This window comes from Haemaphysalis longicornis, unplaced genomic scaffold (assembly GCF_048455015.1).
Source record: "Haemaphysalis longicornis isolate Haplotype H1 unplaced genomic scaffold, Haemaphysalis longicornis Haplotype H1 scaffold_4, whole genome shotgun sequence".
NCBI lineage: Eukaryota > Metazoa > Arthropoda > Arachnida > Ixodida > Ixodidae > Haemaphysalis > Haemaphysalis longicornis.
In genome coordinates, this window is record NW_027526361.1 from 29,692,937 (window position 1) to 29,706,543 (window position 13,607).

At 47.0% G+C, this 13,607-nt stretch overlaps 1 protein-coding gene across 1 annotated transcript in view; it reads left to right on the top strand.

Annotated features, from left to right (window-relative positions):
• The window catches only part of LOC144178432 (disintegrin and metalloproteinase domain-containing protein 10-like), a 167,212-nt gene extending 158,685 nt beyond the window's left edge, over positions 1 to 8,527 (top strand). The window contains exon 16 of the mRNA XM_077706285.1: positions 3,937 to 8,527. Within this exon, the coding sequence (XP_077562411.1) occupies positions 3,937 to 4,257 (321 nt within the window). The 3' untranslated portion in view covers positions 4,258 to 8,527. The remainder of the gene's footprint in view (positions 1 to 3,936) is intronic.
• The last annotated feature ends 5,080 nt before the right edge of the window (positions 8,528 to 13,607 follow it).

Sequence of the window (13,607 nt, forward strand, 5' to 3'; positions counted from 1 at the left end):
GTTGCAGGGTCCTTAATTTATGAGTGCTTCAAAGACAGAGATAAGAATTGCATTGTATATCGCTAGCACATCCGGTTTCAGTTGTGAAGTTGCGCAAGAACTGTGACACTGGGCTTGCAACTCCGATTCACTTGAGTGTACGTCATTTTACAGCGACACCTGGTAGTCGTATGTATAGCGCGATGTGTGCGTCGCTATGTGTTCGCCGCCACGGGTCAATCGCCTTGTGGGTGTTGCTGGTATCATGATGCATGCGGGTCAATCACAGCTCTCGAGAAGAAAATTCACTGGCCACACCGTTCGTTCTGGTGATCACGCCTAGGCCCCCCTCTGTGCGAAGCGGTAATCTTAGATTTCAGTCAATCTAATGAACAAGCAGGGTTTCGTAAAGGCTATTCAACAATAGACCACAATCACACGATGAATGAGGTGGTAGAGAATAGCGGAGCGTACTCAGCCCCTATATATAGCGTTCATAGATTTTGAGAAAGCATTTGGCTCGGTCGAAACCTCAGCAGTCATGCAGACATTGTGGAATCAGGGTGTAGACGAACATTATGTAAGAATACTAGAGGATAGCTGCAATGGGTCCACAGCTACCATAGTAATCCACAAGGAGAGCCGAAAAATACCTATAAGGAAGGGCGTCAGACAAGAAGACACAATCTCTCCAATGTTATTCACAGCATGTTATGGGTATTCAGAACATTGGATTGGGGACAGGTTGGGCGTAAGGGTTAATGGAGAATACCTCAGTAACCTCAAGTTTGCTGATCACGTTGCCTTGCTAAGTAACTCGGGGGACGAATTGCAAAGCATGCTTTCCGCACTGGGCGAACAGAGTATAATCGTGGGCCTGAAAATTAATATGCAGAAATCTAAAGTAATGATCAATAGTCTCGGGAGAGCACAGCGGTTTGAGATAGGTGGGGAGGCAGTGGAAGTGGTGAGCGAATATATCTACTTAGGCCAAGTAGTGACCCCGGATCACAACCATGATCGAGTCAGAGATAATTAGAAGGATAAGAATGGGGTGGAGTGAATTCGGCAGGAATTCTCAGATAATGAATGGCAGCCCACCATAATCCCTGAAGAGGAAAGTGTATAACAGCTGCATCTTACCGGTACTAACCTACGGGACAAAACCGGGGGGCTCACTAAAGGGGTTCAACTTAAATTGAGGAAGACTCAGCGAGCGATGGAACGGAAGATGATGCGAGTAACGTTAAGGGACAAGAGAACGGAGTGGGTGGAGGAACAAACGCGTGTTAAGGGCATACTAGTAAATTAAAAAGAAGAAATGGGCTTGGGCAGGGCCTGTAATGCGAAGGCAAGATAACCGTTGGTCATTAAGGGCAACAGAGTCGATCCATAGAGAAGGCAAGCGTGACAGGGGGCGGCAAAAAGTTAGGTGGGCACATGAGATCAAGAAGTTTGCGGGAATAAATTGGTCGCAGTTAGCTCAGGACCGGTATAATTGGAGATATATGGGAGAGGCCTTTGCCCTGCAGCGGGCGTAGACAGGCTGGTGATGATGAGGATGAATATTAAACACTTGGCCGCGATTATTCTCTTCCCCTTTTCAATGCAGGGGATATTTGGATGAAGTCACAGTAGGCAATTGCACCTATAGAGTAACAAGCAAGGAACAATCATCACCATCAGCACCACTGTAATCATCATTATTGTCATCATCATCAACGACAACCGCCTACCCAGGTCCATTGCGGGGTGAAGGCCTCTCTCATTGACTTCCAACAGCTCCTGTCGTGCGCCGCTCGAGTCCTTTGTTGGCGGCCGAATTTCCCTATGTCATCCCTCCATCGTGTTATTGGCTTCCGCTTTTCAAGAGAAAAAAGCGCCCGTCCTGCCCCCTTTGCAGTGGTCTTGTCTTCGATGCGCAATTATTTCTTCTCTCGAAACGCAGTACCAACTACCGTAAAATCGATCCCCTAGATCCCCTTTATCGGCGTAAAATCGACTTAGTTTCTCCTTCCGGGTCCCACATGCCGATTGCTTGGGCAACACTTTGATGAACTGTTTTTTTCAAACACACGAGACGCCGACCAGTCAAAAAAACGTTCTTGACGTTTCGGCTTCCAGCACGGAAGCCTTGTTCACAATGAATACATTAACAGAAATATCGGCAACTTCACGCCTACATCTGGTATCACTAATGATTCAGACCACATCTAACACCGTTAATAGTAACGACGGAAATCTAAATCCAATCTACGCGCGCTCATTACAGCGATTACTCAAACCCCATTTAAACGATCCATTTCTGGTGATGTATTCATTGTGAACAAGGCTTCCGTGCTGGAAGCCGAAACGTCAAGAACGATTTTTTTGACTGGTCGGCGTCTCGTGTGTTTGAAATGTATTCTCCCGGTCAGACGGGATTCCGTCACTGTCTCGACTTCATGAACTGTTCTATGCTAGTAAGACAAAAACATCGTATGGCACCCAATTAACATTTCGAAAGGGAAGATGCGATTGGTGCATGCAGTCATGTAGATGTTTTTTCTGTACATCTTGTTTCAAAATATCCCAGAAAAACACAGCATCACGGCCCAAAACATACGAGTGATCACAGTAATAGTCGTACTGCTATATATTTTTTGAACAGTATGGAACGGCGTCTAGCAGGGAATAGTTTGCGTGGCTCGCTATAGAGGCCTCGTAGGCTATTCTTCGTAGCGAGCTGAGAGCATCTTTGGCATCGATCGTCGGTAGCATCCACTCTTAGCACAGCCCTACAATCACGGGCCGATGCTTGTCGCGGACCGCCTTCAGCTTCTCGCATTACCAAACAAGGTTATGCACGTTAGGTGTTACTGCTCTGTCACGTACGTGTCACTTTACTGGCGGTGGTGATTATTCGCTGTCGGTGTCGCTATACGGTGCTGTCGCCGCTTCCACAACGCGAATATGTCATCCGTCTTGGTATAGCGAGTCCTGTCCTTTTTGCTCCCCAAGACAGCACTATGGGGGAAGTGCGGACACAAACAGTCCTTCTAACGGCTGCTACGTAGGTTCGTGGAGGCCGACAATAATAACAGAATGGGCGCAAAATTTTGTCCTCTTTTGTAAGGTCGGTATACCAATTCCATAAGCAGTCTGCACCTAGAACAGCTGATCACCTTCTTGACTAAGCTCATTTGAAAGGTTACGTCACTGAAGCATGAATTGATTGATAACCTTTTGCCCCTTCTGCGCCACAGGCATCGCAGCTCTTTCCTACGGCAATCTCGATGAACAAAGAGCATAGGCGTTAGTAAAAGTCAAAAGCCACTCCCAATTACAGGTGGCAAAGCCAATAAGCGTGTGCCATTGGATTGAGAGAGATCGGCCTGGGTATGCATGAGAGGATCGAGCACAGGTTGAGGGAGTACAGACGGAAATTTTCCACGTCCACTGTGTTCGGCTGGTTTATAGCACGCTGACGTACGAATGCAATAAGCGTGCTGGTGAAGGCAATCGCGGTAGCGGGACCATGAAGAGACCTTTGTTAACGCTGCCAGAGCGAGCTATATATATCAGCCAGGTAATCGCCGGCGACACGCAGCAGCATCGCCAATAAAAGCAGCGTGACCACACGGCGGCAATTCTATTAACCTCCGATAGGAGTTGGTAGAGGAGTCAGTGGCGCAGGGCTCATTATAACTTCTCTCGGGAGGTTGCAGAGTCAAAGAAAACAGACCACTTCTGATAACAACATCGTTAATACACTTGGCGTGTCTTAAGAATTGTCGAGACTGGCTTGCCGAAAAAAAAAAGAGACTGGATCTAAAGTAATATTCTTGTAATTACTTTATAAAAAGGTGGCAGGTAATACCGTATGAATTACTCGTGGTCTTTTTGCAGCCTTGCATGTTTTTTTATTATTTTGAGCCTGTTCTGCGTGCTAACGGGTTTCGCGCCAACGCCTCGCAGTGTGTGGTGGTGAAGTTCTTCGGGCGCAAGACGGACACGGTGAAGAGCGTTCCGGGCAGCAATGGCGGCGGCAGCAGCGCCGTCCCCGCCTGCAACCCCGTGGTGCAGGCGATGCCCAGCAGCGGGGGCGCTCCGTTCCGCTCGAGCACGAACCACGCCGTGGCGAAGGCGGTGATCGCGTCAAACCCGGGCATCGTGTCCGCTCTGGGCCACCCGGTCCAGGTGCCGCCCACGACGACGAGCAACTTCGTGAAGACGACGCTCTCGCTGCATCCTCCCTCCCGCTCCTACCTGAGCCACGCCGGCAACGGCTGGGTCTGACCATCGAGCCGCCTCAGCGTGAGGGGCACCGCGACCAGTTACAGCCACCACCACCCGTGCTGCGACCCCGCCTGCTACACCGTGTACGGCCTGCCGCAGGCCGCGCTGCGCACCCCCGCCACGACGACCCCCATCGTGGCCGAAGCTGCGGCGCGTCCGGCCGTGAACTTCGCGGCTAGTGCGGGTGCCACCGCGCCAGTGGTGCCTTCATTCCAGGAACCCTACGCGTACGGATCGGACCCGTACTGGTGAACTGTAGCGGCGGCAGGGGAAGCTGCACCACGTGTGGGAATCGAGCGCCACTTACGGCTGCCACCGCACCATAGCTCTTCGAAATGCCCGTTGTGAGCGCACTGGTGAGGCAACAGATCGAGTGAATTCCGACGTGGGCACAGAGGTTTCTAACATTGGGGATTCAGACGGAATGTTTTCGTTGGCGAACTCAGGGCCAGGATTTACGGGGGGTGAACACAACACAGTTTCTTCGGTATTTCTGTTTTCGTTTTGGAAATCTACGGGTCTGGATTCCCCCTCTCCCCCTAATCGAAAGCGGCAGCCATCTTCAACCAGAAAATAAGTTGGGAGGTGGCGTGATTTGTTATACGTTGCCAAGAATCTCTTCGCAAAGATTTACTTTTACAAAAAAGAAAAGAAAAAAGAAAAAATCGGCCGTTTCATGAAGGCCATGGCACCTTTGCTTTTGTATCATTGAAGCGTTGATTTCAGGTTTAGCTTTACTCAATACGGAGAATTTCGATCCCTCTTACTCCATTCTCGTCGGTTTTGGTTCGCCATCGCATCGGTAAATTGTGGAAAAGCCTTTCACAAAAACTGACATCTGAAATTAGTCTAGCTCAAGTAAATTAGCACAATCTAAAACACCTGCCGGCGGACTGGTTTTGTTGTTAACGCCGTGAAAAATTTATAACTGCACTTCATAACTCCACCGACATTATGTAGGCTGCCCTCTCACCAAGATTGATGTATGCTGGCAACCATGGCACTAAATCACAATGCACAATCTGTTTCTACATGAGAACACAAAAATAAAATTCGAAAGTAGGATGGGAACAGCAACGGCGACTATTGGAATATTTAATACATTTCAGCATGCACAGTTCACTTCCTGAGCCTGCATTAATCTAACACCGGTGGGGGGGAGCTGTACCAACCCACGCAGAAAGCAATGCCGAGGTAGCCTAGACGGAAGTAGTTTTTATTTTAGTGGTAACGGCTCAGATAAATGCTGTCTCTGTTATTTATGATAGAGTAAATCGACGATAGGCTGTGCTAGTGTTCGAACGTGCCTGCTGTTAGAAAAAACTTGCTGAAGCGCCTGTAGAGAGATAGCTAGTGTAGCATGGGTTTGAATGATAGGGCAAGCAGCACTTAAAAGTTTTTGATCAGAAAACGTCTAAAATTGGGATGTTAAAAATAGTGACACGACGCGCCTACAGTTGTGTGACAAGTTTAGGCACCGAACGTCGCCAACTTTACATATTCATAATACTTAGTGTCATATTAAAATAATTTCCTCTGGTTTGATTCGGGATTCCTTCCTGACCGTATAATATAACGCCGTCTTTCACATGCACTAGCGAGAACGCGCTCGGGAAATGTTTGCTGTCCCTTTAACTTCGGTTACACCAGCGGTGACTCACTGGGTGTGAGAACATGCCATGTAGAGGAAGAAATGCTTCACAACGGTCATTATCGAAGAACTATGAGCTGCTTCCACCTTTCACCAGATTTCTGTGCGGCCATTCTTCGAAGCGCAAGGAAACATTTAGGAACTTCGTTTTGAGCAAAACACTAACATTCCGCTTAGAAACTATTTCCTAATTTCCTAATAGACAAAAAATTGTTTGCTGAAAATGTGGCTGTCACCTATCCTCAGCACCTCCGAGTCCATTCCAGGAGACCTGTACTTGTTTGTTCTGCTTAATATGGCCACTGCTTTTATGCGTACTCAATCCACGAAAGCCACTTGGAACAACATCTGACCGACACACGTGTGGGTTGCTTTGAATGAATGCAGAAGCGGCATAACAAAGGAGCACACAAATGCTGGAAATATTAACCAGTGAAGTGAGCTACAGGTTTTCGAGAGAAAAGGCTCCAGCTAGAGGAATGGCCGTTATTGAAGATCTGGGCTGGTATTCTCGTGTTTGTCCGTTTTGTGTCCGTTTTACTGTGACGTACTTCGAGTTGTAGGCGGGCTTTGGGTAGGCCATTCCGCAACTCTTCTTGTAAACACATTTTAAACGACTAAGCCTGATTTAAACTATCTTTTGCGTGTTCATTATTCCGCGAGTGAACCAACAACAAGGCGACGAAAAATAATCTGCTCCAAATCGTCTGCTCCGACAAGCCGCGGCTCATAGCTCCGCCGTGCTAGCATGGCGTCACATCCGGGTGTTCGCTTTCAGCCAATCAGGGCTTGCTCAAAACGGACACTTTTGAAACGGACGCAAAACGGACAAAACACGAGAATACCGCCCCTGCTGGGGAAGTGGATGGCACGTGTGGATGGTTTGAATGCTAATGTCTTTCTCTGCTCAGACGTTGCCCGATTTATAGTCCGCGCGGCAAGTCAGACATTTTTCACGCTGTCTGCGAAGCAACTCCAAGCTTTACCTATGCGCTGCACCATTACCTACACTTCGGCCTTGGTCAGTGCTCCATATAGCGGCTTCGTCTGAGCAGGGAAAAAATATCTCCGAGTGAGCCTCGTTGTACGTGGTCACTCTCCGAGTGGCGCAAATGATACCCCCTGGTCGTGGTGCTTCGTCGCGAGATTGACGTCGCTTGCTATCTTGGCTGGATGACATGTGATAGGCCACCGGAAACGGTGACGTCTGTAAGACCAAGGACAAGCCGCCCCTCGCGTTGAGGACGGCTTTGGGAACCGCTCCGGAACGGTGCGACACGATGGACGCTCAACATTGTGGTGCGCGAGTGACGTCACTGTGCCGTGAATATAATTATTTTCCCCTCCCAAGCCCCCCCCCCGTGAACTCATAGTGTGGGGCTGTCGGGGCTTGCAGTGAGCTGTTTTTTGTGAACACCTGAGCTTCAAAAAGACGCACAAACTATTATTACAGTGGGCGATGTAGAAGTGCTGACCGGTGCAATGCGTTTTTGGGACTCTACGAGTGAAACATGCTGGTAGAAAATACTCTCGAGAATTTGGGCGGGGGTTGAAAAAGTGGAAACACAAAGAATGTAATACCGGGAGCTGTGTCAGCCCTAGCTTACGTCACGGAAAGAAAAATCGCAAAAAAGCCGTACCCAGTGTTCGGCCTGCTTAGCGTCGTTTCAACTACTCGTTGCCATAAACATGCGACTGGAACGGTATTGGTCGGACATACTGCGAGATTGCACGAGCCACAAACAAACAAATATTTTTGGATAGCTTGTTACAAGAGGAAGTCACTGGTGTGAATTTTGTGTTGCTTTGACAGAAATTTCTAAAAGGGTGTCTGAATTGAAGTTACGCGATATAGTGCGTTTTTTTTTTTTTTTTGGTTCCATGGTTTCTCCCTTATTGCGTCTGTTGTAATTGATTACATCGCTTATCCTATCCTAAAAACACAGGATGTGAATGCTTTCAGAACGCCTACGCTTTTTGTCGCTGCTGATTATATAGAACGGCAGTCTGGTGTTTTTTGTGTTAGTAGTGCAGCATTCCACGGCCACACGAAAGAATAATCCGCCACCTCCGGCGGCTGTTGCAGCCTCTCTCTACGCGCTTGGTCCTGGAGTTAGTAAAATATCAAAATTTACCTATTTATCCAGTCTGCGCGCTAAACTGCAGCTGAGTGTTTGGGGATCACAACTGCCTGATGTGTCGAATACATTTGTTTAAGCTCCTTTTAAAAACCACTTTCATGTGTGCTAAGGTATCGCCTTTCAAGAACAAAATGAACAATGTTCTGTTTGTTCGCGTGTGTGCATTCTTAAAAAATTGGGGATTTAACCGCTTGACGGTCATCTTGTATGTGCAAAAAAAAAAAAAGACTGCATTTGAAGCTACGGACGCATGTGCGACCTACGGAGCCGTTTCTTGGCTTGAGAACTTTTCTTGGCGAACAAAATCCCCACCCCGCGTCACCGCGTGCATTGAAGCCTTTCCTGCTGTTTGAACATTTGCCATTGAGCTTACGTGCACCGTCAACTGCCAACCGCAGCTGTGCTTGTAAACATGACGTCTGTACGCACAACTATGGACTATGATAAACAAAACTATCGCTTGTTACACCATCTTCAACTACACTATCTTGTCATTCTAGGGGGGATACTGTACCTATGTCTGTTTACCGCTTCTATTCTCGGTTCCTAAGCATCTTCTTTACACCTTAGGAAGAACATTAAAGCCAGACATCCTTTCTCTTTAAGGTAAGTAATGTCGACCGCTGTCTGATGCTGGGTAAGTCAGCACCAATGCGCCAAGACGCACAAACAAGAGAAATAGCCCCGCGTGAGTACAATGCCCATCCGTCAATATGCGCATTATTCCCACCATCTCTGTTCCGCATAACTAAGGTTTTCTTTTTTTCGTCACTGATATTGTTCTTGTTGCGGCACTAATAGGTGTAGCAATGCAGGTCCCTGAAATTACGTGGTGAATATTGCAATTCGCGGCATTACGAGCTGCCAAGCTAGCGCGTTGTACGTGCTCAAATGAGCACATCGCTATTAGTAGAACTAATACAATGGTCAATGAGGCAACCGATGGTACACTGGCCGGAAGGGTGCGCTAATTGAACAACAGCTACACAAACCCCCTTAGCGAAATACCCACTCTTACTTCGTCAGCTTTTGAAAGAAAACAGAGAAAACTTCCGCGTTCAGTTTACGGCCATAGCGATCATATTCTGACGAAGAAAAATAAAACAACCCCGGGTTAGGCATGTAGTTTCAAAGCGACGTGCAATGTTGAAAAATATGCGCTACAGCAGACACGTACTATTGGAGTCGCGAGTGCGGTTTCAAGCTGACACTTCAAAATTTCATTCTCAACTTGTTTGAAGTGAGGTCGCGGGTTCGATTCCCGGCCGCGGCGGCCGCTTTTCTGATGGAGGCGAAAAGCAAAAACGCCCGTGTGTACGAGATTTAGGCGCACGTTAAAGATCCCCAGGTTGTCAAAATTAATCCGGAGCCCTCCACTAAGGCGCGCCTCATCGCCTGCATTGCGTCGGCGCGTTAAACCCTACAATCAATCAATCAATCAATCAATCAATCAATCAATCAATCAATCAATCAATCAATCAATCAATCAATCAATCAATCAATCAATCAATCAATCAATCAATCAATCAATCAATCAATCAATCAATCAATCAACTTGTTTGAAGTGAAATAAAAGCACGTAACATAATATTGCTACCTTAGCTTTCTGCATATACACCTACCATCATGCCCCACCTTAGCTTTCTGCATCAACACCCACCATGCTACCCCAACCTTAGCTTTCTGCATATACACCCATCATCATAAACCCACCTTAGCTTTCTGCATATACACCAACCATCATACCGCAACCTTAGCTTTCTGCATATACACCCACCATCATACCCCCACCTTAGCTTTCTGCATATCATACACCCTTCCACATATCCACCTACATGCCCATACTGCAACGAACACCTCACATTGTGCCACACTACCTGGGCTTGCAGAATACACCAGCAGCTCCCAGTAATATCATGCCCAAACCTCGAGCAGTGGGAAGCCGTGCTGTGCAGCTTGGCCCCTAAAGACCAGCGACATTCGGTGTACCGGGCACGCAGGACAGTCGTCACCGCAGAAGCCCTGTACGGAGGGCTTCTCGCGCTTTTGAGAGCGAACATTCTTTCACTCGAATTAAATGAAGTTTCATGACCACCATAGCGGCACAAATAGGTAGATACAAATGTCAATACTTTAAAAACTCCGCATATCGTTAAGAAAATTTCAGGCGCAATTCAACTCTGATTACCGTCTTTCATTGTGAAGCATTCTCTGATTTGAGAGAATTGTTCTCTGTTACCTTACAGGCGTCCGCACATAAAGACGCCTGAAAACTTGCAGTCAACAATTATGAGGGAGGCTTGGAACTTTCTCAGAATGTGAAGATGAATGCATAGTTGAACTTTCCGTTGACCTGCTGCAGAATATTCTGTTTTGCTTTGCGGGCGCGCGCCCGTCCCCACTTGATCAGCCCCCTTGAGAGCAGCCGGCCACTGCAATGTGGTCTAAGTAGCCGAAAAAAATATTTCGCTTCGAAAGTATCGATGAAGGCAATACATAAATTCCGATAGAGTGGATGTACGCTGTTCTATGGGTGGTCGGTAAAATGGCGTTGAAAATGGTACCCCTTCGACGAAATTGAGTGCTACGAGCCGCTAGGGGACCATTTACGGATCAAGGGGGAGAGGAAGGAATTCCTACTACCAAGCCTTAAAGTGACTATCATGCGCCCCTTTCCACTTTTTCTGGGTATATTACGAAATGTATATACCCCCTACCTCAACTCTGTTTAAATCGCTAACTCCCGCCCCAACTTAATGCCAGACCCAACGCTACAGCTCGATCAAGAACCTCCCGTTCACTTTAAGTGCGTACCCTAAGGACGTAGCTATAAAGATTTAAAGTTTACATTAAAGTTAACCTGCAACCTCAACACGAACCGACCTCAGGTTCTCCTTTTTTATTCATTGAATTTGCGTGCTGTTTTTGTAACGCCCTTTTTTTATAGTACACACTTTTTCCTATAAAAACTCCGTTATCACCAGCATTACCCCCATCACCGCCCCCATATTCATAATCATAGTAATCACCCGCCCATTCGTATCCCCTACAGGACGAATTTTCCCACAGACTGTCAACTGCACCTATCCTGCCCTCTTGAAATCCTTCCCCCCCTCCGACCCCCCCGAATTTTCTGGTCTTCTCCTGCCAACGAGTTCCCTGTCTTGACTTGTTTATAGACGCATCACTCTGTTGCCAGTCTGTGACCCTGGTGGTGGTCCGGCTCTTGCCAGTTATCCGAATAACATACGCAGCGCAACTCCATTTGCGTCTCTCAATTTTAGCTAGAATGTGTCTATCATCCTAGATTGCTCCCCGTTCAAGCCGCACTCTTCCTATTCTGACGCGTTACCCCAATCATTGTTCTTTCCAATTACGGTGACCTGACTTTTGTTTCAGTGTGTAAAATAGGTTCCCAAGGTTTGGGCCTACAACTAATCGCTAGAAGTACGCTTTGTTTGCATTGTTTTGAGTGAAAAAAGGGGCCTAGTTAACTACTTGAGAGTGTCTGCCGATAGCACTTCAGCCCACACTGATTCTACGCCTGAGTTCTTTACCGTGGCTTGGATCAGTACTGTTGCCAACTCGACCAAGGTAGTTACATTAATCTATCAATGTAGTATTCAATTGCCCGCGCTGAAGGAGATCGAGGTCTTCTTCCTGTCTGTTTACCATTACTTTGCGGGTCTTTTCTGAAACCAATACACGAAACGACATCAGCCACAAATCTCAAGTGTTTTGAACATTCTACCTTTGCTCGCATCCATGACTTCCCTTAATCAAACTCCTTCCACTAAGACAGGCTGTAGATAACTTCGGAGAGACGATGTTTCTTTCTCTGACGCCCTTCTTGGTGGGGAACTTATCGTTTATCTTTAGGAAGGTTATCCTGGCCGTTCATGTCGTGTATGTGTCCTTGATGGCACCTATTAAAATCTTCTCCACTGGTATCTCAATGCTTCGGTTACTGTGACGGTGTCCACCGAATCAAACTCTTTATTGTAATATATAAATACGTCATAAGGAGGATTAGTATATTATATATTTTCTCCATTACCTTGTAGATGATAAATACGTCATCTGTTGTTGAGAAGCCTTTCCTAACTTTTGAATGTTCTCTCTGGTGTCAGTAACAGGTGTTGTTAATGGGGTTTCATTTTGGTGAACATCTTGGTCAATAACTTTTATCTTCGTCAACACTTTGTATAAAACTGAAAGCTCGGGGATGGGTATGTAATTCTTAAGCTCTTTTACTCCACCCTTCATGTTGATTTCAATTAGGAAGTCCCAACGCTATATGAGAATAACCTTGCAGGCCTAACTATACAAAATCTCCTCCATCCCTCAGTAGCTCTATTGGTATTACATCGTCTGCAGCAGCTTTCCCATTCTTCATTCTCTCTGGCGGCTTTCCTATTTTGTCTTTAGTGACTGTTGAAACTTAGCGACAAAGCTAGGCCTCGGCTTCGCAGCTTTTCTCTGAAAAAACCTGCATGGTATTGTACGGTATCGCACGGTATAGTAGCTATAACGTTCGAAGCTCGCCTTGAGAAAAGGCTGTGCGATCATTTAAATCATAGCGGCACTCTCAAATTACTAGTCTGAATGAACGCCAATCCAATTATATTCCGCAAAAGGCAGGCGACGTCAAAAAGCTTAGGAATTACAGGGCACGTCTTCATTTGTACACAAGTTATTTACCACGGTATTGTTCCAAATGTTTCTTTCATCCCTAATGAAGCCGATCTTGGCGGGATCTGAACCCGCTGCGTTGAGCTCAGTTGAAGAGCCTAGAAGCCACTGAGAAGGCCACCAGCAACACTTGCTTGCGCGCGATACAGATACTCACGAAGAGTGTGAACGGACGGAGCTTTGGTCAAGCACCGAGAGAGTGTTTTGAAGATTGCCGATTCTAAACGAGTCATCATGAAACGCAGAAACAGTAAACCGGCGCATTCCGGAGCGCTACGCAGCGCAGAAGCCAGCAACGAGAAGGTGCGACTGCGGCGTTCGACAGACGTAAAAGCAACATGTTGCTTTAACGTTGAGAACATAAAACAAGCAGGCTGCAATGCCTCAAAACCCTATTACCCGCAAGTTCTGCCTCACGTGTCAGCAAAAGTTCCTCGTTGCCTGCGCTTCAAGCTTCACAAACAAAAAGCCAAAAATGAATGTAAACAGGCGGTTTAGCACCGCCATATATCACTGCGCAAAGCGTCCATTGCGCAGATCAGGCCTGGTCAGGCCATAGCATCTACGATCACTTGCGTGGAGCGTTGAGACCTTGCGTTAATGCAGCGAAGGCTGCACCTTAGCGGCGACGCGGCATCGGCGACGAGGAATCTACAACGGGGACCATGGGGCATCGTAGCGTTTTCCCGCTTCTAGTGACGACGTGTAAGCATACCTTTCTTGGTTCTTAATCTGCAGGTTATAGTGTTCTTTAAACAGGTTTGGACGTTTAATAGAATAATCTTGTCCAGCTACTTTTTTTTCATTTAGTGTGCATGAATAATTTTATTGCTGGCACGATAGGCAGCCCGCGTGCAGCTGGCACC